At 51.7% G+C, this 27,093-nt stretch overlaps 10 protein-coding genes across 10 annotated transcripts; 7 read left to right on the top strand and 3 right to left on the bottom strand.

Moving 5' to 3' along the window:
• Positions 1-5,086: 5,086 nt before the first annotated feature.
• Positions 5,087-7,459, top strand: M431DRAFT_81354 (hypothetical protein; the record flags this gene model as incomplete). Its single annotated transcript, XM_024923029.1, has 3 exons — positions 5,087-5,872; positions 5,933-6,013; positions 6,074-7,459. The coding sequence occupies 3 exons, from the start codon at positions 5,087-5,089 to the stop codon at positions 7,457-7,459; spliced, it is 2,253 nt and encodes a 750-aa protein (XP_024775989.1).
• An 841-nt stretch (positions 7,460-8,300) lies between these two features.
• M431DRAFT_506053 (hypothetical protein) lies at positions 8,301-10,468 on the top strand. The gene is made up of 5 exons (XM_024918746.1): positions 8,301-8,500; positions 8,705-8,728; positions 8,798-8,920; positions 8,990-9,780; positions 9,839-10,468. The coding sequence occupies exons 1-5, from the start codon at positions 8,489-8,491 to the stop codon at positions 10,227-10,229; spliced, it is 1,341 nt and encodes a 446-aa protein (XP_024775988.1). The 5' UTR covers positions 8,301-8,488; the 3' UTR covers positions 10,230-10,468.
• A 547-nt stretch (positions 10,469-11,015) lies between these two features.
• M431DRAFT_550349 (hypothetical protein) lies at positions 11,016-12,242 on the top strand (the record flags this gene model as incomplete). Its single annotated transcript, XM_024921315.1, has 2 exons — positions 11,016-11,655; positions 11,686-12,242. 2 exons carry the CDS (start codon positions 11,016-11,018, stop codon positions 12,210-12,212), a joined length of 1,167 nt encoding a protein of 388 aa, XP_024775987.1. The 3' UTR covers positions 12,213-12,242.
• A 90-nt stretch (positions 12,243-12,332) lies between these two features.
• Positions 12,333-13,844, top strand: M431DRAFT_81069 (hypothetical protein; the record flags this gene model as incomplete). Its single annotated transcript, XM_024922997.1, has 3 exons — positions 12,333-12,735; positions 12,859-12,987; positions 13,447-13,844. Coding segments are annotated over 3 exons (930 nt in total), but the record flags the coding sequence as incomplete, so codon positions are not given.
• A 1,544-nt stretch (positions 13,845-15,388) lies between these two features.
• M431DRAFT_81249 (hypothetical protein) lies at positions 15,389-16,396 on the top strand (the record flags this gene model as incomplete). Its single annotated transcript, XM_024923019.1, has 3 exons — positions 15,389-15,692; positions 15,823-15,936; positions 16,029-16,396. The coding sequence occupies 3 exons, from the start codon at positions 15,389-15,391 to the stop codon at positions 16,394-16,396; spliced, it is 786 nt and encodes a 261-aa protein (XP_024775985.1).
• M431DRAFT_372509 (hypothetical protein) lies at positions 16,216-16,723 on the top strand. Its single transcript, XM_024914653.1, has one exon. It carries the CDS (start codon positions 16,413-16,415, stop codon positions 16,680-16,682), a length of 270 nt encoding a protein of 89 aa, XP_024775984.1. The 5' UTR covers positions 16,216-16,412; the 3' UTR covers positions 16,683-16,723.
• A 42-nt stretch (positions 16,724-16,765) lies between these two features.
• M431DRAFT_3495 (hypothetical protein) lies at positions 16,766-17,842 on the bottom strand (the record flags this gene model as incomplete). Its single annotated transcript, XM_024914468.1, has 1 exon — positions 16,766-17,842. One exon carries the CDS (start codon positions 17,840-17,842, stop codon positions 16,766-16,768), a length of 1,077 nt encoding a protein of 358 aa, XP_024775983.1.
• A 788-nt stretch (positions 17,843-18,630) lies between these two features.
• On the top strand, positions 18,631-18,990 carry M431DRAFT_81761 (hypothetical protein; the record flags this gene model as incomplete). The annotated part of the gene is made up of 1 exon (XM_024923076.1): positions 18,631-18,990. One exon carries the CDS (start codon positions 18,631-18,633, stop codon positions 18,988-18,990), a length of 360 nt encoding a protein of 119 aa, XP_024775982.1.
• A 35-nt stretch (positions 18,991-19,025) lies between these two features.
• Positions 19,026-19,682, bottom strand: M431DRAFT_372492 (hypothetical protein). The gene has a single exon (XM_024914652.1). The coding sequence runs from the start codon at positions 19,421-19,423 to the stop codon at positions 19,061-19,063; it is 363 nt and encodes a 120-aa protein (XP_024775981.1). The 5' UTR covers positions 19,424-19,682; the 3' UTR covers positions 19,026-19,060.
• A 260-nt stretch (positions 19,683-19,942) lies between these two features.
• M431DRAFT_80246 (hypothetical protein) lies at positions 19,943-23,809 on the bottom strand (the record flags this gene model as incomplete). The annotated part of the gene is made up of 3 exons (XM_024922922.1): positions 19,943-22,505; positions 22,587-23,402; positions 23,577-23,809. The coding sequence occupies 3 exons, from the start codon at positions 23,807-23,809 to the stop codon at positions 19,943-19,945; spliced, it is 3,612 nt and encodes a 1,203-aa protein (XP_024775980.1).
• Between the last annotated feature and the right edge of the window lie 3,284 nt (positions 23,810-27,093).

Below are 27,093 nucleotides of genomic sequence, written 5' to 3'. Positions count from 1 at the left end.
ATGGGCTAATTACAACAGCGGAGCCCCGGCGCTGATGCTCGGGGCGCTGGAGCTTAGGCTTTTAGGGAGGTACCAGCCCAGACATGTACAAAGTTCAATTCGGTTGGCGCGAAACACGACCGCTGGTGGGCGGCTGAGACCAGCTGGACCCCCGCTGAAACGGGCTGTCGTGGGTACAGGTACGTACCGCCTCCCGTTTTGAACGGGGGCCCCCCCTTGAAGGCTTGAAGGGAAACGATGGCGCTTGTGACAGAGCAACATCCATGGAATTGGCTCACAGCCACTCCGTCCCGTTGCTGATGCTAATCACGACTGTTATCTCCCAATGTGGCAGAACAGCCACTCGGTCTACACCGAGCAAAAACGGAGAACCAATTTCGGAGCCGGGGCATTGAAGAAGCGGCCCCCCAGGGCTGATGTTGTGCTGTCGCTCACTACCAGGTATCTCACTCACATGCACAGACGGTCAGTAATCTGATCCCAGAGCGGGCAGCAGCAACAACAACAACAACAACAACAACAACAACAAATCCTGCAGGCTCCCCAGCCAGCTCCGTAAACAACGAGCCCGGACTAAGTTTTCTTGTTTACTACTGTACTCGCGGGTCTCGTCTTCTGGCCGGGTCGTCTTGGGCACCGGCACATCTCAGCAAGAATGTCGCATCCCGGCTGTGGGGGCGGGTCTAATGTACAGTGCCTGGCTACTTGCATGCCCGGGTACATGATTTGATACGGAGCGTCAAGTTCTGGCCGGAGCTTTTCTGTGTCCATGGATGTAATTTATGATGAGTATATTCATACTCATCCATACTTGTATAAGCTCCAGGGCCGAGCAATGCACCGTCCAGCCTATCCTATCATCCAGCACTATCGCTGTCCACCTCAAACCCACCATCTCCGTACCTACTGTACGCTGGGCCTCATGCTCGGCCTTTGGGCTTCAACACACACAACACACACACGCACTCAGCATCCATTACAAGCCAAGTGATCCAATTCCAATTTCCCCAATGGGTGCATAGAAAAACTCTATCTATATCTGGAAGTGCCACACCGCAGTTTCTGGCTGCCAGCACTGGCCCTTTTAGGCCTCCTGCTGCCGCCGGCTGGCCGCAAACAAAAGTGTAAGTGTGTAGAATTTCGGGGTGCCACCGTTTCTCTGTCAGACCAGAACGCTCAATACGGCCCATCGATCATGTTTGGCTAGGCCAAAACTCTGTTTCCTTGCCTTGACGTGTGTCGCCCTCTGAAATTAGCCCGTGGCAGCTTCAGACATCGACGAGACAATGGCACGGGACCCAGAGTGGAGGCCATGAGTGCTTGTCACGAGTCCTCTTTTTGCGTGTTTTTAAGTTTCGTCACAAATCTTCTTTTCAGGAACGATGCCACCACATTAACCATTAACAATTTAACAAATACAACTACGAGTACTGCCTGAATACAGGTACGTGCACATCAACTTCATTCAAACTTGACCATAGACGTGGCACCAATCAATCATCACAGGTACAGTACAGTACCAGTGCTCTGCTGTCTCACCATCTCTCTCCCCCCTGAACCCACCGCATCGCATTCATCTCAAAATCTTGCATCATTCTCTGTGGATGGCATCACCCAACTCAACTCGACAGATCTCTCTGTGAGACAGCATCTCGCTTCGTGCCTGGCCCTCGCCAACAAACGAGCGGTGGCCACATGCGCTATCGAGGCATGTCCGTGTTGCTGCACGTTGCACGCAAATATTTTTAGCTTCGATCCGTGGCCCTCGTCATATTACCAAAGGCCCAGTGCATGCCGCAACATCTTCGTCGTGTCTGTAACGAATTTCCCTCCCTCGTGCGCTGGCTCGCTGGACCGCCGTCCCTGGCATGTGTTTCCCGGAGAACGTGGCCCTCGCCAAGACAACAGAGGATTTCAGCGAGTTGAGGCGCCTAGTCCGCTCTCTGTTCTCTGCTCGATGGCGAATGGAAGCAAACAGCTTGAGCTCCTCTCGCGCGCATCTGCCACAAGCACAAGCGCAAGAGGCGCCCTGTGTTCAATGAAGGCGCAACCTCCAACCAGTAGACGGGCCAGGCACATGCAGTTTCTCAACCTCCAGTGCTTTTTTCCCCAATGGTTTTCCTTCTCCGCCCTCTCTCCCGATGCCATTGGAAGTGGCCGGGCCATCCATGCCTTCTTGTCGGCGCCAACGAGCGCTACGCTGCATAAATGGATCGCGATTCCACGACTAATGTTTGCTAACCGCTGGACCGGCATAAGGCCAGCCCGCCTCTCAGCTGGCAACCTAGCTCCGGCCAAGTTCTGAAGTCAGCTTGACGCAATCACCTCATTTCTCGATAGTTTTCAAGTCTACTGCTATTCAGCATAAAATCATGCCACTTGATGCGGCTACCGTCGCGATGATCGTGCCGATCGCGCTGGCTGTGCTGTTTTTAGAGCCAGTCAACCGGTGATTGCTCCTCGTCGCGATGCTGCCTGAATCTACGATCAAATCTGATGCTCACCCACATCTACAGCTACCCCTCTATTGTGGATGTGATCAGGGCAAACAGACCAGATGCAGCATCAGGATTCATAAATATTCAGCTCTCATGAGCCAATTGACCTGTCATGGATGTCGGGCAGCTTCTAGAACCAGCCAATGGGCGGTAACCGTCGCCTTACATGCATTGGTTTGCTAGCCCGACCCTCAATGACGAACCTGAAACAGCATTGATTTTACCAGCCACAGATTTACTTGCTTCACCATCCAGGTTTCGATCTGGTCTTCCATCGGATCTCCTCCGATGAAGTTGGGTCTGTTGCGTTGTTCTTAGTTGCGGCTCTGTTGCGATTGAGTCTCAGACTGCTTGATCTCATGACGAGACATTCAACTCCCTGCAGCTCTTGTCTGCAAGACACTCATTTCTTGTAGCAAACATTCTACCATACTTCCACGCACGTACAACAGAGCCCTTCTGAACCCTTGTAGACCAGCCGGCTTAGCATCCAACGGAACAGTCATCATTGGATTCCCAGTCTTTACCCCAAGAGACGAGTTCGTTCCTAGGCAACCCGCGGGGATTTACGGAACATTCAAGTCTTCTTCCCGTCTTACACGGTAGGGTTACGACTTGCTTTTTCTAATCATCATGCCTAACGATACTCGTATTCAGCTAATACAGCTTAGCAGTAAAACAGCACCCACTTTCACAGTAATATGCAAGGAAATTTCTCATATCCTTCTCTCTAGCGTTTCAGGTACCATCTGAGAATACCACTCGACAATGTTGCACAAAGCCCATCACAATTCCAATGGTTTTCCTTTCGATGAACTCTCACCTCACCGCAAATGTGTAATCTCGCTAGATGAGCTCATCAGGCTTCTCTGACTCGCTGTTCACTACGTATGTTAGACCTGCTAAGTTAAGATCTTTGCTCCCTGCTGTTCTGCGGAGAACGGCCCCCCGGCTCCAATTCTGCGGAAGCAATGGCAGTGTCAAAAGACCGGACAGCCATCCCTGCTAGATTCAAGCTTGCAGCTCTTCATGGGCAAGCTGCGGTCATGAACTCCATTGTTCTGTCTTTTTTATCTCCGTCTCAAAGCGGGCATGTCTGACACACGTGAGGCAAGGCATTGACTTCCTTGCTGCTTTTGTCTTTTCCGATATTGATCCACTATCCAAGTGATGTACGATGGTGGCGTAAGCAACCAAGCAAGGAGGTAGCACGGCGCTGGGCAACAAGATTTGATGTGATTGCAAAGTAACACATGCGTCGTTTAGTGCGGTATCAAGAGACTTGCGGAAGACATCAATTGCGTACAGTTCCTCAGCAACGATACCATTGGCATACGAGTACTGCGAAAGGGAGGGCTCATGTGCTGTATCCTTCCTGCAAGGCGAAATTAAACGCATCAATGTGCGACAGCAGCAGCCCGGAATCAAGCACACCGAGATTTGCTGGTGAGATCCAAGTTGCACAGCCACTGCCAGCGCTTTACACGTATGCAAAGGTAATAAGAAAATTCTCCGGCCCTCCAAACCCGCGGCGCTTCCTTTACGATGCCACACACACACATCGACACACACCCAGCAGCAGCGCTACGTAACTATTTCGTAGTAGCGGCTCGAAGAAGGGCGCGAAAAACCAACCCGAGAAATTCGATATTGGGCTACGAAGATGCCTCCGATAGCCCATGATTGGATCGGGTAGTCCATCCCGAAATCTTGCTTTTTCTCCAGCGTCAATAACGCGTTGCCTTTTGCGCGCGAACACGCCCGTGGGATTTCGACAAGGATGTTCGGTTTAGGTTTGCGCAAGCCTATTGGCTGCTTCTACGGTATTAGCCTAGGTTTCGGAGCTGGATTTGGCACCTCGAAACAGAGCCAATGGTTCCTTGTCAGCTTAGAGTTCAACGTAGCAGTTTAGAGCCTTCCTTTGGCGGCATGGAAATTCGAAGGGCCTGGGGCTTCGGCGTTCCTTTTGAGAGTTATGCCCTAATTGGGCCGTTTGAAACGTTGGCATTTGAAGCGCCCCGAGCCGTGAGCGCCATGGCGAGATAGTTTGAACGGTGCTGCCGTCGCTGTTGACTTTGGGCGTCAATGTTATTGTTATTACTGTTCTGGGAGCTCAGTTTGACGGATTCAGATGATGGAAGGATAACTCAATTGTAAATGTCGTCTGGTTTGGGATTACACTTTCTCTGGAATTTTCTTCAATGGCAAGCGTCTTCATGACAGCTCTTTGCTGACATCATAAGCTCCATGTAGCTAGCTGAAGCTCTTGGAGATATTGGCTTACAGCGTAATATCGGCTTATCGGGGTCAACACTGGCTATCCACTCTGCCAGCTGCAAAAGTGAGCCCGCCGGACCGTTTCGGCCCGTCCACCCAAGCGTCACCAATCATGGCGGGGCACGCCACGGCCCAGAGAATTTCGAGATTGAAGCTCGTAGATGCGAACATCTCCAAAGCGGGCAAGCTATTCAGACGGTTAGCCAGAGCTTCTGAGCCCTGGATCCAAAATCGAGGTCGCCGACAATTCGTCTGGAATCAGACACCAAAGAGATTCCGTCCTCGTCAAAGCTACACATTCGCCCGCAGACATGGAGGCCGAGATCAGGGCCGTCCTCCCCAACATCGACCCGGTGTTATCTGACTACTCGGTTGGATACCTGACGCACGCTTCTACCGCCTGGTCAGACGAAGAGAACGAGGCGCAAATCTCCCCTCTCAACGAAGCTGCGTCGACAATCACCGAATTGCTTCTCTCTGCTTCCGGAGGCACAGACGCCGCTCAAGAGGAAAAGATCAAGCAGCTCGTGGAGAAATGGGTCGACAAGTATGCCGAGGCGAACGGAGGTGAACGACGAGGGCCCTCCGCCATCAGGAGGCTAGATCAGACCATCCAGGTCAGCTCTCAGCGGAACATGTCGTCCACTCTGGCCGTCGCCGGTGGTGCCGTTGATTTGGAATCTGCCAATGTGAGAAAGGTCGAGTCCAAGGTCGACCGCAAGAAGCTTGAAAAGGCCGAGCGAAAGATTGCCGCCAAGCAGCAGAAGAAGACGTTCAAGACGGTCGAATACGAGGCCTCGAGATTGCTTGACCAGTCCGAGGATGCGCAGTCGTACGAGGAGTTCTACATGGCCGTCAACCCGCTGCAGCTGGGTTCGTCGGGAGCCAACAAGACGAAGGATATCAAGCTGGATAACATTGATGTGTCCATTGGCGCCAACCGCATCCTTACCGACACAACCCTTACTCTGGCATACGGTCATCGTTACGGTCTTGTTGGTAATAACGGTGTGGGTAAATCTACATTGCTCAGAGCTCTGTCCAGGAGAGAAGTTGCCATTCCGACACATATTTCTATTCTACACGTCGAGCAAGAGGTGAACTATACACTCTTACCCATATGTGTTTTTGTTCAACGACTAATTTCTCCATGCTAGATTACGGGAGACGATACCCCGGCTATACAAGCTGTTCTTGATGCCGATGTCTGGAGAAAGGTCCTTATCAGGGAACAAGATGTAAGACTACGTTGGCAACCGCAGTTCCCCTCAAAAAATATCATCTGACTTGTTTTATAGGAACTCATCAATAGATTAGCAGAGTTGGAGGTCAAGCGAGCGCCGTTGGCCGATACCTCGGCAGATGCCGCCAAGCTTGATCTGGAGAAGGAGACCATGGACACCAAGCTCGGCGATGTTCAAGCTAAGCTGGCCGAGATGGAATCTGACAAGGCAGAGTCTCGCGCCGCCAGTATTCTGGCCGGTCTTGGTTTCTCGCCCGAGAGACAGCAGTTTGCAACCAAGACGTTCTCCGGTGGTTGGCGTATGCGTCTGGCACTGGCGCGTGCCCTGTTCTGTGAGCCCGATCTGTTGTTGCTCGACGAACCGTCCAACATGTTGGACGTTCCTTCGATTACTTTCCTTTCAAACTATCTCCAAGACTACCCCAGCACAGTTCTCGTCGTCTCTCACGACAGAGCATTCCTCAACGAAGTCGCGACAGATATTGTGCACCAGCACTCTCAGCGACTCGACTACTACCGCGGAGCCAACTTTGAGTCCTTCTACGCCACGCGCGAGGAGCGCAAGAAGGTGGCCAAGAGAGAATACGAGAAGCAGATGGCAGAGCGAGCACATTTGCAAGCCTTTATCGACAAATTCCGATACAATGCGGCCAAGTCGTCAGAAGCACAGTCCCGTATCAAGAAGCTCGAGAAGATGCCCGTGTTGGAGCCTCCGGAGAAGGAGTACGACGTCAAATTCCAGTTCCCCGAGGTGGAAAAGTTGTCACCTCCCATCATCCAGATGTCAGGGGTCAGCTTTGGGTATACTCCTGACAAGCCGCTGCTGAGCAACGTAGATCTCGACGTTCAGCTGGATTCTCGTATCGGCATTGTCGGACCCAACGGTGCTGGTAAGACGACGGTCTTGAAGCTTCTCATCAGCAAGCTCGAAGCATCAAAGGGTCTCGTCACATCGCACCCACGACTGCGTATCGGATTCTTCGCGCAGCACCACGTAGACTCGCTCGACCTCACTATGAGTGCCGTCAGCTTCATGGCCAAGGCGTACCCCGGAAAGACGGATGAAGAATATCGACGCCAGTTGGGAGCGTTTGGCATTACGGGCACAACCGGTTTACAGAAGATGGTGCAGCTTTCCGGAGGTCAAAAGTCCAGAGTGGCATTCGCCTGCCTGGCGCTGACGCAGCCGCACATTCTCGTGCTGGACGAGCCGTCTAACCATTTGGATATTGAGGCTATGGATGCGTTGGCGGAGGCACTGAACGAGTTCCAGGGAGGCGTGCTGATGGTTTCCCACGACGTGACGATGCTGCAGTCGGTGTGTACATCGCTTTGGGTGTGCGACGGCGGTACTGTTGAGAAGTTTGACGGCACGGTGCAGCAGTACAAGAAGAAGATTGCGGCTCAGGCAGACGCTGCGGGTGTTGTCAAGGCGCATTAGAAGGGGAGAAATGCAATCCAAATCAATTGGTATCAAAGCAAGTCGCTCATGGACCAATTTGTTCTTATTAGCTGTAAATATACCTTGACATGTCTGTCTGTCTGTCATTCTCACTGCGTCGTCAACAGTATTCGTATCTGTAGCACTCGTAGTCGTACATGCAGCGTTGCCGGATCCTCGCTTGAAAGCGGCCAAAATGTGGGGGCCCGCCAGCTCTCATCTCGGCTCATGAGCTGGCGCTGCATGAGATGGAGACCCAAAGCAACAAGTCTGGTGTTGCGGTAAAAAGGGGATTGACTGGGCTGGAGTGCTTTTTTCTTTTTTTCGCACGCTCTGTGCTCTTTTGGGAGGGGACCTGGAGGGACAGGACAGGGTGACGATGCGAAGCCCAAGGGACCAGGCATCAAAACTGCTTAGCGTGGTTGCAGGTTCTGGCTACATGGCTGGTTGGCGCGTGGATGGCGCTTTGGAGAAGTAGAGGATACAGGTTGGGTCCATGGCTGTTTACGATGGGATTTCGATTCTCTGTGTTACTTGAAGGGATTGATTGATTGATTGGATGATTAAGCTATATAATCTGTATTATTGAGTACATGGTTAGGTAGTCCGTCTATATGTTGTCGATGGTCTCTTTTGCACCCGACGTTGGTAAATAGAGCGAGAGAGAATATGGATCAATGGATGCCCATCAGTCAATTGCCTTTTCCCCTATTCGGGCCCTACTAGCACCACCTGTACCGAGCCTTTCAGTGAGCTTTTTCAGGCCCCAACAGCCAAACAAGCCACTCAATGGCTCTCCCCTTCCCTTCCCCATGCTAACATGCTAACAGGCCCCGCCTCGTGATGGGGCCATGGCGGTGAACCATTTCATCTCCACCCGCTTCCCAACTCAAACAAAAACCACCAGCTACCTCGAGCCCAAGCTCTTGTCCTGCCAAACCCGCCACAGCTCCAGCAATAGCTCGCATCTCCTTTGCGTCTCCTTCTGTTCTCGAATCCTAATTTCCTCCAGCATCATCACTAGCCATCATGCGTGAGATTGTGAGTTTCTCCCTCTATCTGTTGTTTACTTGAGCTTCCCGCCAAACGCGTTTGGGACCTGGAGCCCCTGAAATTATACCCCGCCAACCACGACGAAACGAACACATTGGCGTTTTTCTGCGCGGCAATCCAGCGCGATTGAGGCGTGTCGTGATGCTCTGAGGATGTCCGTTTGCTAATTGTTGATTCTTTTTTGATGTATAGGTCCACATCCAGACCGGCCAGTGCGTAAGTTGATGTCCCTCCATAGTTCCCCCCTTAACGACACCGCAGCCAGGAGCTCACACTATTTGACAGGGTAACCAAATCGGTGCCGCCTTTTGGCAGACCATCTCTGGCGAGCACGGTCTCGACAGCAATGGTATCTATGGAGGCTCTTCCGAGCTCCAGCTCGAGCGCATGAACGTCTACTTCAACGAGGTACGTGTTTCCTTTTCCCTGCTAGACGCGCCACTCGAGAAGCCCCTATTCTGACCTCGGATACCGCAGGCCAACAACAACAAGTATGTTCCTCGCGCTGTCCTCGTCGATCTTGAGCCCGGTACCATGGACGCCGTCCGTGCCGGTCCTTTCGGTCAGCTCTTCCGACCCGACAACTTCATCTTCGGTCAATCCTCTGCCGGAAACAACTGGGCCAAGGGCCACTACACTGAGGGCGCTGAGCTCGTCGACAACGTCCTTGACGTGATCCGCCGTGAGGCCGAAGGCTGCGACTGCCTCCAGGGCTTCCAGATCACCCACTCTCTCGGTGGTGGTACTGGATCTGGTATGGGTACTCTTTTGATCTCCAAGATCCGCGAGGAGTTCCCCGACCGAATGATGGCCACCTTCTCCGTTATGCCATCCCCCAAGGTGTCCGACACCGTCGTTGAACCCTACAACGCCACCCTCTCCGTCCACCAGCTGGTCGAGAACTCTGACGAGACCTTTTGCATTGACAACGAGGCTCTCTACGACATCTGCATGCGCACCCTGAAGCTGTCCAACCCTGCCTACGGTGACCTGAACTACCTCGTCTCCGCTGTCATGTCCGGCATCACCACCTGTCTGCGATTCCCCGGTCAGCTCAACTCTGATCTGCGTAAGCTGGCTGTGAACATGGTTCCTTTCCCCCGTCTCCACTTCTTCATGGTCGGTTTCGCTCCCCTGACGAGCCCCGGTGCTCACTCCTTCCGTGCCGTCACCGTGCCGGAACTCACCCAGCAGATGTTCGACCCCAAGAACATGATGGCTGCTTCCGACTTCCGCAACGGTCGCTACCTGACCTGCTGCTCTATCTTGTAAGTGACAAAGGCGTCCGAGTAATACCGAGATGTGATGCTAACAAGGAATGTCTAGCCGTGGCAAGGTCGCCATGAAGGAGGTTGAGGACCAGATGCGAAACGTTCAGAACAAGAACTCCACCTACTTCGTTGAGTGGATCCCCAACAACATCCAGACTGCCCTTTGCGCCATCCCTCCCCGTGGCCTGAAGATGTCGTCTACCTTTATCGGTAACTCCACCTCCATCCAGGAGCTGTTCAAGCGTGTCGGCGAGCAGTTCAGCGCCATGTTCCGTCGCAAGGCTTTCTTGCATTGGTACACTGGTGAGGGTATGGACGAGATGGAGTTCACCGAGGCCGAGTCCAACATGAACGACTTGGTGTCTGAGTACCAGCAATACCAGGAGGCCGGTATTGACGAGGAGGAGTACGAGGATGAGGCTCCTGCTGAGCACGAGGAGGAGTAAAGGCTTTCCTAGCAATGAGCAAGCGGGCTTTTTATCTTTCTTTTTCACTTTAAATTCTTGGGGGTCGCACTGTTCCCGTGTTACCCTTGATTAACGCTGTAGGACTTGCCTTGCGGGGGTCTGTTTAGATGATTGGACGACCATTTTGATATCCACGCGCGATATGACATTCGGTCAGATGGCAAGTGTTTGCAAACCTAATGAAAATAAGAAGAGTACGATTACGGTACTGTAACACATTTTGAATGGCTGGTCCCAGTTTGTGCATGTGTGCATGTTTATATTGTAACTATGTGATGCTTGATGATATCAGAGATGTAATCAATTGCTTGACAGAGCACTCTGCAAGTCCATTATAGGATTCGCCATACAAAGTTTCCCTCTACAACACCAAGGACGCTCATTATCTACTCCATGAATGATCGACAGGTCCTGTCTGCCTCGTCCCCACACTCTACCTGAAGTAACAAAGCTCAAGCTAAATGATTAGAAAATGCTTCCGTCCAATAGCACCACAAGCTATACGATACAAGGCACTCCGAAGATCAAATAGCACCACAAGCTATACGATACAAGGCACTCCGAAGATCAGGACTGCCTTGCTACTTGGTAAGCAAAAAAAAAAAAATTATGAGGCTATATATATACAGGGTAAACATGGAAGACCGACGTCATGTCAGATGAGGCCCATATTCTCACCATACTTTAAGTCCTGCGAACTTGACGACAAAGTCAATGCTATTTTACTAAAATACTACAACTAATTACGTTGAATGAATGGTCACGATGACGGAAACGCCAGCTGATAACCCCAACGACATCACAATCGAGAGAGCCCCTGAGGAACTCTCCAGTAGTCTAGACACAACTTTTGACGAAACTTTACTAAAAATCGACAAGTATCTCCAATCTCGGGTCATAAGCTCGCTCAAATGGCTTGCCTTCTCCTTCGACCGTCTTACTATCGACCTTTTTACCGAAATTCTCGCTCAACACACAGACAAGAGCGCTCATCTTGACGAAGCAGAAAAACTATCTTCTCCTCATACTGTCCTGGAAGGCTTATATGGCTTGATCGTTGTCGATGAGCATCATGTTTGGCTAGCTGAGCCTTCTATCAAGGAGTATCTAACTTCCAGCAGAATCAGACACGGTCCTGCATCAGCTTTTTCGTTTACAGAGATGGAAGCTCATCTATACATTGCTCACTCCAGCTTGATACATCACCTCGAATGCAATCCTCCAAACACTTATGAAAAAGATGAGCAAAACGTTTCAAAATTAAAGGTCTATGCCGCTCGAAATTGGCCTCTGCATCTTGAAATGGTCCCTCGCTCATCATGGCCTCTCGAGATTGCCCAAGCCGCGAATCTTGCCCTGGCTATGCGCAGTCCCAGTCTATTCAGCATGATTGACTCGCTCACCGGTTATCCGTTTCTTAGTACCGATGCATAAGAAAATCCCTTGATTTACACTGCTTATTTGGGGGCAACTCAGCTCACCGAGATGTTAATCTCAGAGGGGCTCGATAGGCACGAGTATATTACTCAAGGGGACTTGGATGTAGCCTTGCTAAATGCAAGTTCAGCAGGGAAGCTAGAAACTGTTCGTCTCCTCGTTGATAAAGGTGCTGGAGTCGACTTGGAAAACGCAACACGTCGTAATCCTCTTACACAAGCTGCCTTGGGTGGCCATATAGCAGTTGTGAGATACTTTGTTGAGAATGAAGTTCTGACTGCAGCTCTTGATGGCACCGATGTACGCAAATGGACTGTGAATGCTGCAGCTGCAGAAAGTCACTTTGATCTCATAGAGCTGCTTGTCCATAACGGAACTGAGGTTGACGAATACACCCTCGAAAAAGTAGCGGGATCATCCAGAGATGAGGCGTCAATATTAGAATGCTTACAGTTTCTCCTCGGTAACAGCCCCGATATCACCAAGAAAGGGGCAATCTGTAAAGCAGCGTTCAGAGGGAATTGAAAAGTATTTGAACTACTGCTAGGTAAAGAGGCTGACATCAACGCCTTGGGGAGCCGTTGGGGCAACTCGTTGCACATAGCGTGTGCAGCCCAGGATATCGATCAGTCACGGATCGAGTATCTACTCGACTTAGGTGCAGATACCAACGTCCAAGGGGGGGATCACGGAACAGCCCTGCAGGCAGTTTGCTACTCTTATTCCAGCAGGGATGAAGACGCTTGTATCAAGGTCGCGAAGCTCCTCATCGCTCTCGGCGTCGACATCGCGGCTCAAGGAGGAGAGCATGGCAACGCACTGAACAATGCCTGTGCATCCAAAGGCTATGATGGTATGTGCTGGTATATTATGGTGGAATTGCTCCTGAAAAACGGCGCCGATGTGAATGCCCAAGGAGGGCCATACAACAACGCTCTACAAACAGCCTGTCACTATGGGAACTCTGACCTTGTGCCGTTACTCCTGGCCTGGGGAGCAGATGTCCATGCCCAGGGCGGTGCGTTTACAACTGCGCTCCACGCTGCTTGTTTCACAAGACCCAAGGAGGGCAAGAATGGAGATGTCAAAATGGTTCAGCTGCTGCTTGATCATGGCGCCGATGTTAATGCTACAGCCAAGAACAAACTGTTTGGAACTCCGTTTCAAGCAGCCTGCGCAGCTGGGAATATGAAGCTGGTCCGACTCCTCCTCGATCGCGGCGCAGATGTAAACCTTCAAGGTGGCGGATATGGATCTGCACTTCAATCTGCTTGCCACTGGGGGCATACCGAAGTCGTGCGTCTTCTCCTTGATAATGGTGTAGATGTTAACGCACCAGTCCCCGCAAGATTGGAGGCAGGACTGGAACCGCGCTCCTGACTGCATGCTCCTTTTGGCGTAACGATGATGAAATGGTTCATCTTCTGCTCGACCACGGCGCACATATCGATGTTCCTGGTGTTTCCCCCGGATCCATTTTGCACGGTGTCAAACAAGAGCAAAGACAACTCCTTGCTGCTGCGAGTTCTGGAACTGGGCGTTGATATCAACCAAGTAGATGAGCACGGTGGCACTGCCTTGCACTACGCGCTCCGGAACATGCGATTCGATAATAAATACACAAAGCAGAGCAGGATCCGGTTCCTCATCGAACATGGCGCTGACGTTCATTTTGCAGTGGGAGAGTTGGGCTCTACACTGTATTCCATATGTGCAGCTACAACGAATCTTTCCGATGTCTATGAGAAAGATAGAACAGTGGCTCTGCTTCTTGAGATTTGCCCGGATATTGATGTAAATGCGCAAGGCGGAGAGTATGGTTCTGCGTTACAGGCAGCAGCGTGGTCTGGCCAGGCTGAATCAATCAAGCTTTTGATCGAGAAAGGGGCTCATGTCAATGTACGAGGCGGCAAGTATGGGAGTGCATTAAATGCTGTCATTATCATGGGTTACTGGAATATTATCAAAATATTGCTTGAGAATGGTGCGAGGCCGGACTTTCACTGGCGGGACGAGATAGACGAAGATTGGTTGGACCAGGTTCAGAAAGAACATGGGCGAGGGGCTGTAGAAAAGTATAGGAAGTTCTGGGAAGTGGTAAAGAGGAAGTTATCTGGAACAAACCCAGATAACAGCGTATGGGTGGCGAAGACTTGAAGTTGCATGTTGAGGAGTTTAAGTCAAAGGACATTTTAATATTATATATATATAAGTGTATCCCTTAGAGAGAGATATTTCATACTAATATACAAGACATAGTTGGTTACACTAGATCGTAACATTAAGCCTAGATACCAGCAAGTCTTGAGTAATGTAAACCTATGTTTTTTTTTTTTTTTTTTGGTTTTTTTTTTTAAATCAAATGTGCCATAATACAATTTGTACTGAGCTTTATAACGGCATGCATATATTACTCTTTTTATTGGTTCCGCAAACTCTGAAGGAACTCCAACTCTCGCCTAACCTCTGGATCTTCATCCACCTTCTTTACTTCCGACTCAGTGAATTCCACGATTAAGTCGGCACCTAGTGTTCTCATTTTGTTGACTGCGACAACGTAGTTTCCATCCTTGAATAGTAATAAGCCTCATTACTGTTTCCACAAGAAAAGTCTAGGAATTAGTCACATGAATGGCAACGATGGTACCGTAGGAAGGTTCGTCGTCGTCGCCCAAAGAAACTTCCACCGTGGTTCCCCTATAGTCTTGTCAGAACAGATACGAGAGAAGAGATAGTCTTAACATACTCTGAATATCGCATGGTGGGCTAAATCTCTGCTCTGTTTAGATGCTTGATTCTAACAAAAACGCAATAAGGAAGTACGGATCCGATAAGCTTTATATTTGCAGTGCCGTATGTAGAAATGCCTTCTTTTTCTTAGGTAGATATCAAATACGTTCAGCTGTGATATCGCAGCAACTAAGACGGATATAGCTCTGATCCGTTGACGTGCATGCATAATAGCCGCCTAAATACAAATGCTGCCTACATGGGGGGTTACACGAGCACAGCTGAAAAGCAAGACGTTATCACGTAGAGAGTAAGGGAATATATGATATCTACTGAACATGTTGAAATGTAATTCCACTTTGTTGCATGTGTACTATACTATCAGAGGCAAAGATTCTCGCCATATGTCTTGGCTCAAAATGATGCCCGTAGGTAGAAAATAATAGTCCAGCTCTTCCCACAGATCAAGAATTCAGCCAGTATAACAATTCCTAACTATTGGCTAATTTAACTTGGCTTATTAGAGACAGACAAAACTATTTTTGACTACCTACAACCTATTAATTTGTTGACAGCTAGGGAACGCACCGTTGCACTGGATCGACTAACACCAGAGACAAAACAAGAAATCTACATTCTGGACCTGACTTACCTTGAGACCAATGACTGTGGTTAAAAGCCCCATGTTCTAATAATTATATATAAAGCAAGAACTAATCTATCGTCACTGTCTCTCATTAAAAGTGATTTAGAATTGTATTTTCTAAAAAGAGTTGAATCGCACCTTGCAAATACATCACCAAAGGCACAGTGCGCATAACCCAACATGCGCACTCCATCTGCTGACTCAGCAAAAACTTCAACCCATCCCAGCGCCATCATCAAACCAGCCCACCTCGAAAAAAGAAACGAACAAACCGCCAGCCATTGAATTGCGCCAGCCCTCCCGGCCCAGCTTCCCAAAGCCCCAAATGGCCGCAATTCTCGCTCCCCGTCGCGGCAAGGCCCTCAGTCAGGCCTTGTCCGCGGCGGCAGCCTCGCCGTGCCCGCTCTCGTCCTTCCTCCCGGCATCATCGACCGCCGCCTCCAGCACATGGCATTCTTCCGCACGACGATCGTTTTCGACGACACATGCCCGGGGATCGAAGCTGGGGAGGACGCCGCTGTCGATTCCTCCTGGTGTGGAGGTTTTGATGGGCGAGCCTAAGACGTTGAGGTCGGCGACGTCGTATAAACCTGTGGTGAGGAAGACGATTACTGTCAAGGGACCTCTGGGTGTGTACCTTTTTTTCTTGTTGGCAGTATATTGCTGTTACGCCTATTGGAAAACTTTCTTCTATACTGAAGAAATGCGATTTCGTGGTTTACAAGGAGTGCGTTGGACTGACGAGTGCGTGCTGTGCAGGAACATTAAACCTCGAAGTGCCCGAGTTTGTCGACCTGGTACAGAGCGAAGAAGACAAGACTGCGACGCTGAGCGTGAGGGATCCGAATGCAAAGGAGCAGAAGGAGATGTGGGGTACGTCATAATCTTGCATCCCCTTTCCCATTGCTCGAGAAAGTCGTCTGGAACACTGCTAACCTCGAGCCCGACATTTTGAAACCATACAGGCACATCATGGTCCTACCTCAGCAACCACATCACAGGCGTCTCCGAAGGCCACACAGCCATCATCCGCCTCGTCGGCGTCGGCTACCGCGCCAGCGTCGAGCAGCGCGGCGCCAAGGAGGAGTACCCGGGCCAAAAGTTCCTCTGCCTCAAGCTCGGCTTCACGCACCCCGTCGAGGTCGGCATCCCCAGGGGCGTCACCGTCACGACGCCGTCGCTGACGCGCATCCTGCTCGAGGGGCCTGATCGAGAGGTGCTCATGAGTTTTGCTGGTGTGGTGCGCAAGTGGAGGCCGCCGGAGCCGTACAAGGGCAAGGGCGTGTTTATAAATGACCAGACGATCAAGTTGAAGCAGAAGAAGATTAAATAAATGACACGACTATGACATGAGAGAGGGGAAAGGGCTTAGGGTCAATGATGATGTGGTGGCTATGAATAAAAAGGAGTGTGGGGGGAGAAACGACAAATGTACAATATGTGGTCTTTTGGTATGGGTGTTTGACAGACTTGTATTATCATCAGTTGAAAACAAAAAGGGCCTCTTTCGCGAGGTATTTAGACACACACACACACACACACACACACACACATATATATATATATATATACCTATATATACCATATCTGTATATTCCCAATCATCATTCAAGATTTAAACATGGGTAGATAAAAATTTGTTTAGTCCCTTACGATGGTATTTTTTACGTTTCTTTTATCAATCACCGCTTATGCAGACGTCTTACAACTTGGCACTCAACACCTCCTGCACCGCTTCCAACACCTTCCCATGCACCGCCAATGGCGCCGCGACAACACCCTTGTTGCCAGCGAGCGTCCGTCCAATGCTAAAGTCCAACCTCTTGCCGTGGATGTCCGTGACCTGGCCGCCAGATTCCCTCACAATGAGATCGCCAGCAGCGTGGTCCCAGATCTTCTCCTGGTACGTCGCGCTCACGGGGAGGCGCAGGTAGATGTCGCCTGCGCCACGGGCAATGGAGCCGTACTTGGCCTGGCTGTCCATGCGAACGCTCTGCGCAGTGATTCCCAACTTCTGTGAGATGGCAGCCTGGTCTCCGTGGGACGAGTGTCCAGCTTCGACGCTCTCGCAAAAGTTGGCCTTTGTCAGATCATCAATGGCGCGCATAGAAATGGGCGTGCCGGCCTCAACGTCGAGATTGACTGTCGCGATAGGGCGGCTCGTGGCGCCGTGGCCTTGGACAGCGGAGAAGAGCACGCCGTGGCCCTCGTCGGTCTGGTTCTCGCCAATGCCGGCAGTGAGGCGGGCATCGTTGTCGATGGGGAGGTTGGGGCATCCCAGGGCACCAACTTTGACGTCACCATCTACCATGAGGGCGAGACAAACGGCATACTGGCCTCCGCGGAGGAAACCCTTTGTACCGTCGATGGGATCAATGGCCCAGATGCGTCCTTGAGAGCCGCCCTGGCTGTTTCCCTTGTCGATAAGCTCAACCATGGCATCGATATCCTTGATAGGTCCACCGAGCAGCGCTTCAGCAGCAGCATCATCCAACTTAGTATCCTTGACCAAATCCCAAATAGTAGCCCTCAAGTTAGCATCCTCCTTGAGCTTCGCAGACTCCTCCTCGGCGACAATGGCATCGTCCGGGAAATTGTGCTGCAGGGCAGCGATGATGAGCGCCTGCGCGCCAAAGTCGCCGATTGTGACGGGGGACTTGTCGTTCTTGTCGACGGTCCCCTTGGCCTTTTCGTGGAAGACGCGCTTGGTGAGGATGGAGGCGCGCTGGACGGCGAGCTGGGCGATCTGCAGCTCCTTTTCGTACTTGTCCAAACGCATGGTTGCGGCTGTGGTGGAGAGGGAGAAGAATCGAGTTTGGCGGAGGAGGGAGGATAGCTGTTGTCCGGGTTGATGGACGAGGCGGGCGATGGAGAGCGATAGAGAAGCCGTTGTTGCGCCTGTGGAGGGGGAGGGGAGGGCGAGGATGAGGATTATGGCGGGAAGGACTAGGAAGAGGAAGAATCGAAGCTTTGGGAGGGAGGAAGATGGACTGGAGGCTGACGGCGGCGGTAGTTTATGTGGAGATGACGAGGAGGACATTCAGCGCGCAGTCAGACGAACGGGCGAGCCTTATTGTGAGCTACAAAGGATGATGTCTCTCTCTGTGTGTACCCTGTTAGAGACCCATACGACGAGTAATGATAATTAAACGGCAGTTGAATGTACAACAATCTTCAGCAACTGAATCCGTATAATATTGTAAAGATCAATTCTCCCCCGATACCGATGGCCCGTGATAGCACTGCCAAACTCGCTGCTGTTTCAATAATTACCCCGCCACCGCCTCCGATGTCCCGCCGCCTTTCCTCCCGCTAACGAGCTCCCTCATGGCGGGGCTCCTCTTCCTCCCCCGGCGCTCCGGCCACCCAATTTTCCGAGCCAGAAAAAAAAAATTCCATCTAAGCACATCAGATGGGAATTGCAACATGCTAACTAATTAACCCGTGCTAACTAATAGCCTCGGAACCTCTCCCAGCTTCCCATCCATCACCACCTCCATCCTCTCTTCCTCTCCCTTAATTCTCCCTCCTATCTTTATATATACGAAAACTCACCAAACTCCCGCAATGGCCTCCTCCCCCGCCAACCTCCGCGCCATTTACCGCTCCCTCCTCCGCGAGCTCCCGCCCCGCCCCATCCTCTCCTCTCCGCGAACTCCTCTCCACCGCCGCATCCGCTCCTCCTTCGTCGACTCTCCCTCTCCCTCGTCCTCTTCCTCTTTTGCGTCCTCCTCACACGCTTTAGAGCACCAGGCCCAGCTCGCCCAGCAGCTCATCGCCTACCTCCGCGCCCAGCGCATGTACGTCACCCTCATCGAGCGCTATAATCCGGGTATGGAGATGGACCAGGACGAGCGCATCCGCTTAACCGCCCGGAGAGTCGGCATGGATCTTCCCTCGGTGCAGAAGAAGAAGAAGACGCAGTGAGCTCGGGCTCTGCTAGGAAGAGGAGGGGGATAAACTACCTTCTTCCTTCTCTTCCTTTTTTTTATATTTTTTATACTTTTTGTTCTACTACTATTCGACTCTTGTCTTTTTTTATACCTGATTTTTTGGGATGGGATGCTGTCGTGTGACCTATCACGACTTTATTTATATGAAATACGTCTTCTGCGAAACGGCGCGGGAAGAGATGGGACACGTTGGAGAAGCCAATGCCGTGTAGCAATGCGCGGCTACACTGGAGCAATTTGGCGCTCGGCGGAAACGAGCGCTCAAGCGGAGAATATATCCATGGACAGGAAACTCTGTGAGCTTCAAATCGGTGCGCCACAATGACGGCGCACATGTACACATACAACAAAAGGGAGGAGATACCACTACACACAGGAACACAGGGCCTGCACAAAGCTGAGAGCATTGAGAGGGAGATAGTGTCGGGAATTTTCTCATCCAAGCCCGGCACTACGCACCGTCCCGTGCTAGAGCGAGGCGAGGGACATGCAACAACGACCACTTTACTAACAACCAACAATTTAAGACGAAGAGACTCTACAACGATATATCCACATCAAATATCCACTCATGTTTTTTATATGTATACACGCGCCATGTTCGGCCATACATATCTACCTGGTATATGTATATATATATTTACTTATATACAATGAAATGTCCGAAAATGCCAAAGCTCCAGGCCAGGTATAAATTTCCTCGGTGGGGTATCAAAAATCAGGCACAAAGCATGTGTGTGCCAATTCCAACTCTTCGCTTGCCAATAATCAGATGTCGTGAAAATCTCTTCTTCTTTTTTTTCATCTCTTTGCATCATCGTTGAAATCGTCGTGAAAAAGTGCTCTTCAAAGTAAAAACGAATGAGCTGAATGGAAAAAGGGGGGTGAAGAAAAAAGTAAATGAAAAAAACAGTCAAAATGCACGCTCACACCACGCCAACTCCGTTATCTTCCAGGGACTCGTCCCATCCTCCCGTCTGCAGCAGCCACTCCCCAGCCCGCTGCTTCACTGCCGCCATGGCCGTTCCCAGTGAGCTGTTCCACTGGTCCTGTACAACCCGTACTTTTTCTTTGAGATCCTCCGTCAGACGGCGATTCTCCACCTCTCGCATCTGCTTGGCCCGTAGCTCTCGATCCTCAGGTCGGATCGGTGTACCGTCGGCTTCGGCAAGCTGCGTTGCAAGTACCCTTGCTTTGGCATTGACAACCGCCTCCTTGACCTCGTGAAGAAGACACAGCTGGTTTGTGTGCGCCTCGATGAATTGATAGGTACTCTTCTCGGCATGGAGTAGCAGGCTGTAGAGGTACTGTAGCGGATGATCATGATACGCCGGGTTCTCCTCGTACTCTGAAGCTGGAATTTGAACACCAAAATCCTCCAGATCCATCGGGATAGTATCCAAAAGACCGCAGAGCGGCGGTGCGATGTCCCAAAACGCCGAAAGCTGTAGCTCGATGCCACGCGCAACTGCCTCTTCCATCACGGATCTGAATTCACGTGCCCGGTTTAGTACCTCATTGGCATACGCGTATTCTCGCTTCTCTGCGTCCTCTCTGAAAAATGCCTCTGCCGACTTGAGTTTCTCCGTGTTGCCAGACAGTCGATATGGTGTCAGCACAACGTCACGGTATCGGGCATTGCGGTCCGATAGCAAGTCGTAGATGGCCCGGTGCAAAGACTCGCGCTGCTCAAAGATCCATTTGAGGAGAGTCAGTTTCTCTAATAGCTCGGGCTTATCGTCTCCTTCTTCTTGGGGCATGTCGGCATCGATCTCGCTGCTGTCGAATAAGTGCCGTGCTAGATCATCGAATAGCTCTGTCGCTCGAGTGATTCGCTCCGTCAGAATGTCGTTCAACGGCAGTACCACTTGGTTCTGAAAATGCTCGTATTCCAGCTTCTCAATCTCCTTCTTCTTATCCTTCTCCTGTTCATTAAAGTCGGATTCAATCGCCGCGGCATCAGCGTACCCCAGATTTCCCGAGTTGATTTCTTTCTGCAGGTTGGACCTCAGCGCCAGGCGACGCTCTCCTGCTGCCTTGGTAGCCTCCTCTCGGCGCCGGAGGCTGCTAGAAGCAAATCTCTCTTTTGACCCCTCAATATCCGCCAGCTCGCTCAAAGATCGTACAGAGGTGCGAATCGATGTCAGCTCAGGGTGGTTATTATTCACCGCAGGATGATGCCTTGGGTAAGGGGGTGGCATGGTGACCAATCTGGAAACATCCAAAAGCCCATGCCTGTTTGTCGCCGTCGACGGAGTAGAGGCCACGGAGGTGTTTGACGGCTGAGGAGTCCATACCGCCTCTCCCTGGTCATGCCAGCCTGTCTTTTCCGGAGGATACTCTGACGAAGAGCCTTGCTCGCTTATAGTCGCATAATGCGGAGTATTCTGCTCATCTTCGATCCACTGGTCCTTGGGAACACCCATGTACTTGGACTCACGCTTGGATCTTTCAAAACCACCACGATTCGGGTCACCATTTGAATCCGTTTCCCACCATCGACTGGGAGGTCTCCCACGTGAGCTATTCTCATGGTTGTCACTCACGCTCATGCTAAGGATGGGGGAGAGGGAGGGCATATAATTTGCGGTGCCGCCCCAGTTAAGAGGTTGCTTTATCCCAGGGGATGGCGGGAGGCTGCCAGATGCTGGGGCCGAGCTCGATGAGTCGTCAGCCTGGTGGACAGAACTGACAGACCCCCGGTGCGATCGGTTTGGTTCCGAAGACTCCGGAGTCCAATCGCCCAGAGACTGTGAAGTCATCGACTCTCGCCGGGCAGCGTTCATGGGGCGAAATAGATCACGGCTCAAATCGAAGATCTCAGATCCCATAGCGCCAATAGCGGACGAGTATCTCTCACGTCGAATTCTGGACTCGGTGACTATGAAATCTGAAAAGAGACGGACTCGGTCTGCGTCTGTGGCAGCCGAGGCTTCTTTAATCGCAAATGATCGAAACCGTTCGATGGTGCCAGTTGCGAATTCAGCAGCGCTCTGGTTCACAATCACTTCTTTGGATGGCGACGCCGCCATGGACGCAGAGAGGCGTGAAGCCTCAGCAATCATCGATCCAGAGGCAGACCTGGTCTGAGGCGGCGGAGTCGGGAGAGATTTTGGCACAGCACCTTGGCTTCCGCCGCGTTGTCGGTAGGCCTTGGCCGGCATTGGCGAGAACGGTGGCGTGGCTGCTTCGTGGTGTAGCAATGTCGCCGAATCCGGTGCCCGAGGTGTCGAATTACGGGAATTTGATGATTCCCCGGTAAGAGGTTGGTCCATGGGGGCTTTCCCACTGCTCCGGGGAGTTGTCTTGCCAACAGTAAGCTTACGGGCCAGGCCACCAGCCGGGGGAACAATAATGTCGGCAATATGCTGTCCTTGTAACGTGCTATCAATAGATCCCCTGGATTCATGTCGAGAACGGCTCTCGCTTCTCCTCTGGAGGATGGTCTTGTCATGGCGCACGGCCTTGGCACGGTTCAAGCCACTTGCGCTGCCCGAAGAATTCAGGGGTGGCTCTATGGGCTCGCTAGGATTGCTCGCGCTCGTCGTATCAATTGTCAGGTTATGAGACCGCCCTTTTGCTGGCTCAGTGGGCTGCGGTAGCTGTATTTGTCGTGACGACTCGCCGGTCTGGACGGACGCGAGAGGATGTAACTGCGCAGAGGATACTTGAGTCTGAGGCCGAGCGGCCGGCGGCGTGTCACTGTCAACCCAGTCGGCGGGCGTTGGAGGAACGGGTCCTAGGGACGATATACCGGAAGGGGGAGGCCTGCGAGTTGGTGGGGAAATGATGGGCACATTGTTCCTGTCCATGCCCTGTACGCTTTGTGATCTGCTCGACGAAGGCGGCGGAGGTGGCCCAGGCGGAGGCGGAGGGAGTGGCATGCCAGGCTCCCACCTCGTCTGAGAAGTAGACCGTGAGCGGGCAGACGTCGGCGTATCGATGGCGCCTGTGGAGGCAGCTCTACGAGATGCTGGCGGAAATGCGTCAACGTTGATAGCAGATGTAGCTGCGGCTCGTTCTTGCTCCAAGGCGTGGAATAAGGCAGGCCCAACGCTCCGTCTAGACGCGGGCATCGGCTCTGGGGGGCTGGCAGATTCGGTGTCTCTCCGTCTTCCCAAAGATGCCAGTGCAAAGAGACGCTCTCGAGAACTTCCCCTACCACTCACACCCGGCGGGGGAGGAAATGAGCGGGTAGCAGCAGCTGGAGGCTCGGGAGAGGGCCGGTGGCCCAGCATGTTAGAGAAGCGCGAAGTAGTAGCGGCGGCCACTTGCGCCGGTGAGTAGTCGAAAGCCATACTGACGGGACGAGGTTGCTGCATGCTTCTCCTAGGAGTGTATGGCGGAGGCGGAGGCGGGTTTGATGGTGAAGCTGTCATTTCAAATCTGGTCAGCACACAACTGTTGCCCATTTGCAGGTAGTCCAAGGGCGATGTTGAAGAGGCCCAGCAAAGATCTAGCAGAGACATAGGAAAGGTTTCTAAAAACAGCTATCTAGGGAGAGTATCAACGAGAGAAAAGAAGAAAAGGTCCCCACCCTGAGCTTCGCTGCCCACAAACTGCAGAGGTCGCTCTGTCGCTGCCATGGCGGCTGGCGATGCTACCCATTCCTGCGGATTGTACGGCAGGATGGCGCTGCCAGGCGTGTGTATCGTCTGGACATGAGAGGAAGCCATGGACACAGCGGATATGGGCGAGACGAGCTGGTTACCGTAGCCCGCTAAGGACGTGGTTGAGAGCGGATGAAGGGCATGGCGAAGACGCGTGGGATCACGGGGAGAGGTGGAAGACATATTGGCTCAAGCTCCCAGAGGCCCAACCGCCCGCGGTCTCCTAAGTCGGTAACCCTTGACCCTTGTTGTTGACCTAGGGGGGGCAAAGACGCTTGCTGAGAAGTGCTGAGGCTGCCGAGGGATGCGACTTGGAAGGCAGGTGGAAGATTGGATCTGGAGATGGGCCCCCAGGTCGGGCCTGATGTCAGAACTATCGGCGGCAGCGCACTCCACACCAACTCGGAGGCGGTATGCCAGATGAGGTCTGTGTTTCGTTCTATTTGGAGGTCTCGCCTGGCATCCCTGGATCCACCCCAGAGCATCGATTTCAGGTGGCGGATAGAGGCCGGTCGACAAGGAGCGCTCGGATTGGCGAGAAGAGGGCGAGGAGGGGGAAGAGCTGGACTAGCGACAAGACCAGGAAGGACGGCTGCTACCATACAGGTACGGTACTCGCACAGGCACGAGATGTTCCCTGTACAGGACTCCGGACGACAGGCACTTGACGCAGGTATGGGCAAACGGGAAGCGATCAAACATGGCGAGTCGCACGGCTTCCCGTAGTGGGAAAAGGAGCGAGCCGCGGCTGAGGTACGAGTACATTCGGCGCGGCTGGGCTTTGGCTTGGCCTGGACGTACCGGTTCGGACACTAACACCGTAGCCAGACACGAGCCATTAAGAAGCCTGCATCAAGGCAGAAAGAGGGAGCATGGCAGCACGCAAGGCAGCGCATTGAGGGGCCGTTTGGTGGTGATGGCGAGATCTGCTTGGCCGAGCGCGAGTTTGGCGGTCCCTGTGGAAGCGGCGCGCTAGGCCGAGCAGGGACGAGGCGACCAGCCTGTGGCGCCAGTGCGCAAATCCCATGTACAGGTACCAGGGATCTTTTGTACCCGCTGTTTCTAATACACATCGTACATGCGCTCTGCATCTGCACGTGTGTTCAATCCCTCCCTATAACGCCTACATAGCACTACTGTATCTATAACTAACACTACCTACTCTGTAGTATTACATGCAGTTGTACGTTTTGTTGTTTCAAGATGGCAAACCAAGGGGCTCGATCGCTGCAAGCTTGCTGAAGGATTCCCGCCGTCGACTCAAGGATTGCCTAAAAGCGCATACCCGGACGCTCCATGAAATGCCAGGGACGGTCCGGTGTGTGATGGAATGTGACGACGACAAAGTGGGCCGCCTCGTTTTCAAGAACACAACCGAACGTGCATTGTTCGTTTTTCCTTATCAATCATGCCTGCACGCGACTGTTGGTTACAGGTTGATTGGGGATTTAGGCTGCATGGAGGTATGAAACTTGCATCTCCCACAGTTTGCCTTGACCTGGTCAATGTGGCGTGCATTCCTTTGCACTTTGAAAGAAAGCACAGATAAGGAATCGAATGTCAAAACGGCGTTACAAACATGTGATGTGGCCTGAGAAATACAGATAGGCAGACATCGAGGCCATCGCGAAGTGCTTGCATTGAAGAAAATCCAGTATTGGTGGGTGGTACGGGGTACATTCAACCAAGTACTTGGTACGAAGGCGTCTGCCACTAGATATGCGACCGCCCCTGCGTGGATCGCGCCTTTTTTTTTTTTTTTCTGCTTTGGACGCAAGTTTATTATCGAGAACCGGCTCCTGTTGGCTGAAAGAAACAAGGCGCTACTAAGCGCCGGCAGCCATTGAACCACATGTGTTCCTAATATAGCTGCCAATCAGAGCTGCAGACGGAGATCCATCTCCAAGAATAGATCGGCGCTCCCACATTTGGATTCTGCATCATTGGAGCGACAAAAAGGAACGGATGGATGGGTTACTCAAAACTCGGTCGATTTTTTGCAGAATCTGCTCGCTTTTAGTTTTCCGAGACTGTTTCTTCAGTGTTTTTGACTTTTCACCTTCTTATTCAATTTTTTTTCATCTCCATCTTCATGATACGATACAGATAACGTACTCAGACATACACGAGAGCACACCAATTCGTCCTCTGTAGCCCTGCTCTTTCGGCAGTTGGTGGGCTTATAACCGCCCGGCCGGCATTCTTGCGCATAATCATCCTTGCCCTTCCATGTTCCCCTTGGTAAAATCACCGGAAGCAAAAAATAGCAATCGATCACGATTTGGAATCTGCTATAAGGAAGCGTCAGATTTCCCCTTTTCCTCCCAACGGCGAGCCCGCCAATGGCCTGTAAGGAGTAACATGCTGTTGATTTTTTTTAGCAGCCGTTATATCTTGAGGTCGTGTGTCATGCAACCGCGCTGATAACGGCACCAGACCCAGATAGTGTGCAGCCTCGCTGACCCGGCACTCGGTCGCTCTACTAATCTGACTTTCAGATTCCTCTGCCAGATTCAGCTTCATGGGCGCTAGCCCCGCCTCTCACTGAGCTTATTGCTGAGAATGAGGCACGGCGGGCAAAGTAGCACGCCCTGTTGCGTCGAATGAATTCCTCAAACTGGTGTTGACATAAGCGGAAGTAATCACGCTTGGCGACTATCGAAGCGGCTATTTAAATCACTAATACGGTACAGGCCGCCTTCTGCGAGTGGTTACATATTAACAGCCGCTCGGTTACAATCTTCCTGCTACAGGGTAAGGATTATACGCAGACGCTTGTACGAGGATAGAAACTGTGCCAGGAACCTGGGATCATGATGTTACTCTGGTGATGTAAGTAATAAGCCCTACGGATATTTCGATGCTTTGTCTTCCATTACATGCGCCTTGCACCTACCGAGTACCCATATACACAAGTGTATCATGATGAATGGCAAATAAGTACAATTATAGAAAAGGGTCTGAGCGGCACAATATCCACAAGTAATCAGAGAGTCTGGATGGGTCGTAAGACCTAGCATTGCAGTACCAGTATATTGATTGAGGATATGTCACTTGACTAACTTTCAAGGCTTAATCTTAATCATTCTTGTGCCACGGGAATGGCTCGGCAAGCACATCGCTCGGACAGCCACAAACCTGCTCGGCCTTTCTTGAGCTTACTTGCACTCTTCAGTTGACTTGCACGGTAGAGCTGCGGGTTTACAGCGGATGTTCCGGATAACATGAGCGTTCCATTCTTGTCTTGTTTGTGAAAGCTCACGGCCAATCGGAGCTGCTCCTTATCTAGCTGTCAAGTTGGCGTCTCAGTGCACCGAACTCCGAGAGAGGTGTGAAACAGATCAAGTATAGAAAGAGTATTTGGACTTTTTAATCACCTCTCTCTGTCCTCGAGCTATTACTATTACCATAATATCCTCCCAATATTGCGTGCACACGGAAAATATGCCGCCAGCCGCAGAGCCACT

Source organism: Trichoderma harzianum, assembly GCF_003025095.1.
Source record: "Trichoderma harzianum CBS 226.95 unplaced genomic scaffold M431scaffold_4, whole genome shotgun sequence".
Taxonomy (NCBI): domain Eukaryota; kingdom Fungi; phylum Ascomycota; class Sordariomycetes; order Hypocreales; family Hypocreaceae; genus Trichoderma; species Trichoderma harzianum.
Note: the sequence above shows the minus strand (reverse complement) of the source record. Positions and strands in the feature narration are given on the sequence as shown.

Bases quoted from the DNA above. Each gene is read 5' to 3' on its own strand.
- M431DRAFT_506053 (XM_024918746.1), top strand. The intron at 8,729-8,797 runs GTAAGTTGATGT...ACTATTTGACAG, and splicing joins ACATCCAGACCGGCCAGTGC to GGTAACCAAATCGGTGCCGC. The intron at 9,781-9,838 runs GTAAGTGACAAA...AGGAATGTCTAG, and splicing joins CTGACCTGCTGCTCTATCTT to CCGTGGCAAGGTCGCCATGA.
- M431DRAFT_372509 (XM_024914653.1), top strand. From the start codon at position 16,413: ATGAGAGAGGGGAAAGGGCTTAGGGTCAATGATGATGTGGTGGCTATG.
- M431DRAFT_372492 (XM_024914652.1), bottom strand. From the start codon at position 19,423: ATGCTCTCAGCTTTGTGCAGGCCCTGTGTTCCTGTGTGTAGTGGTATC.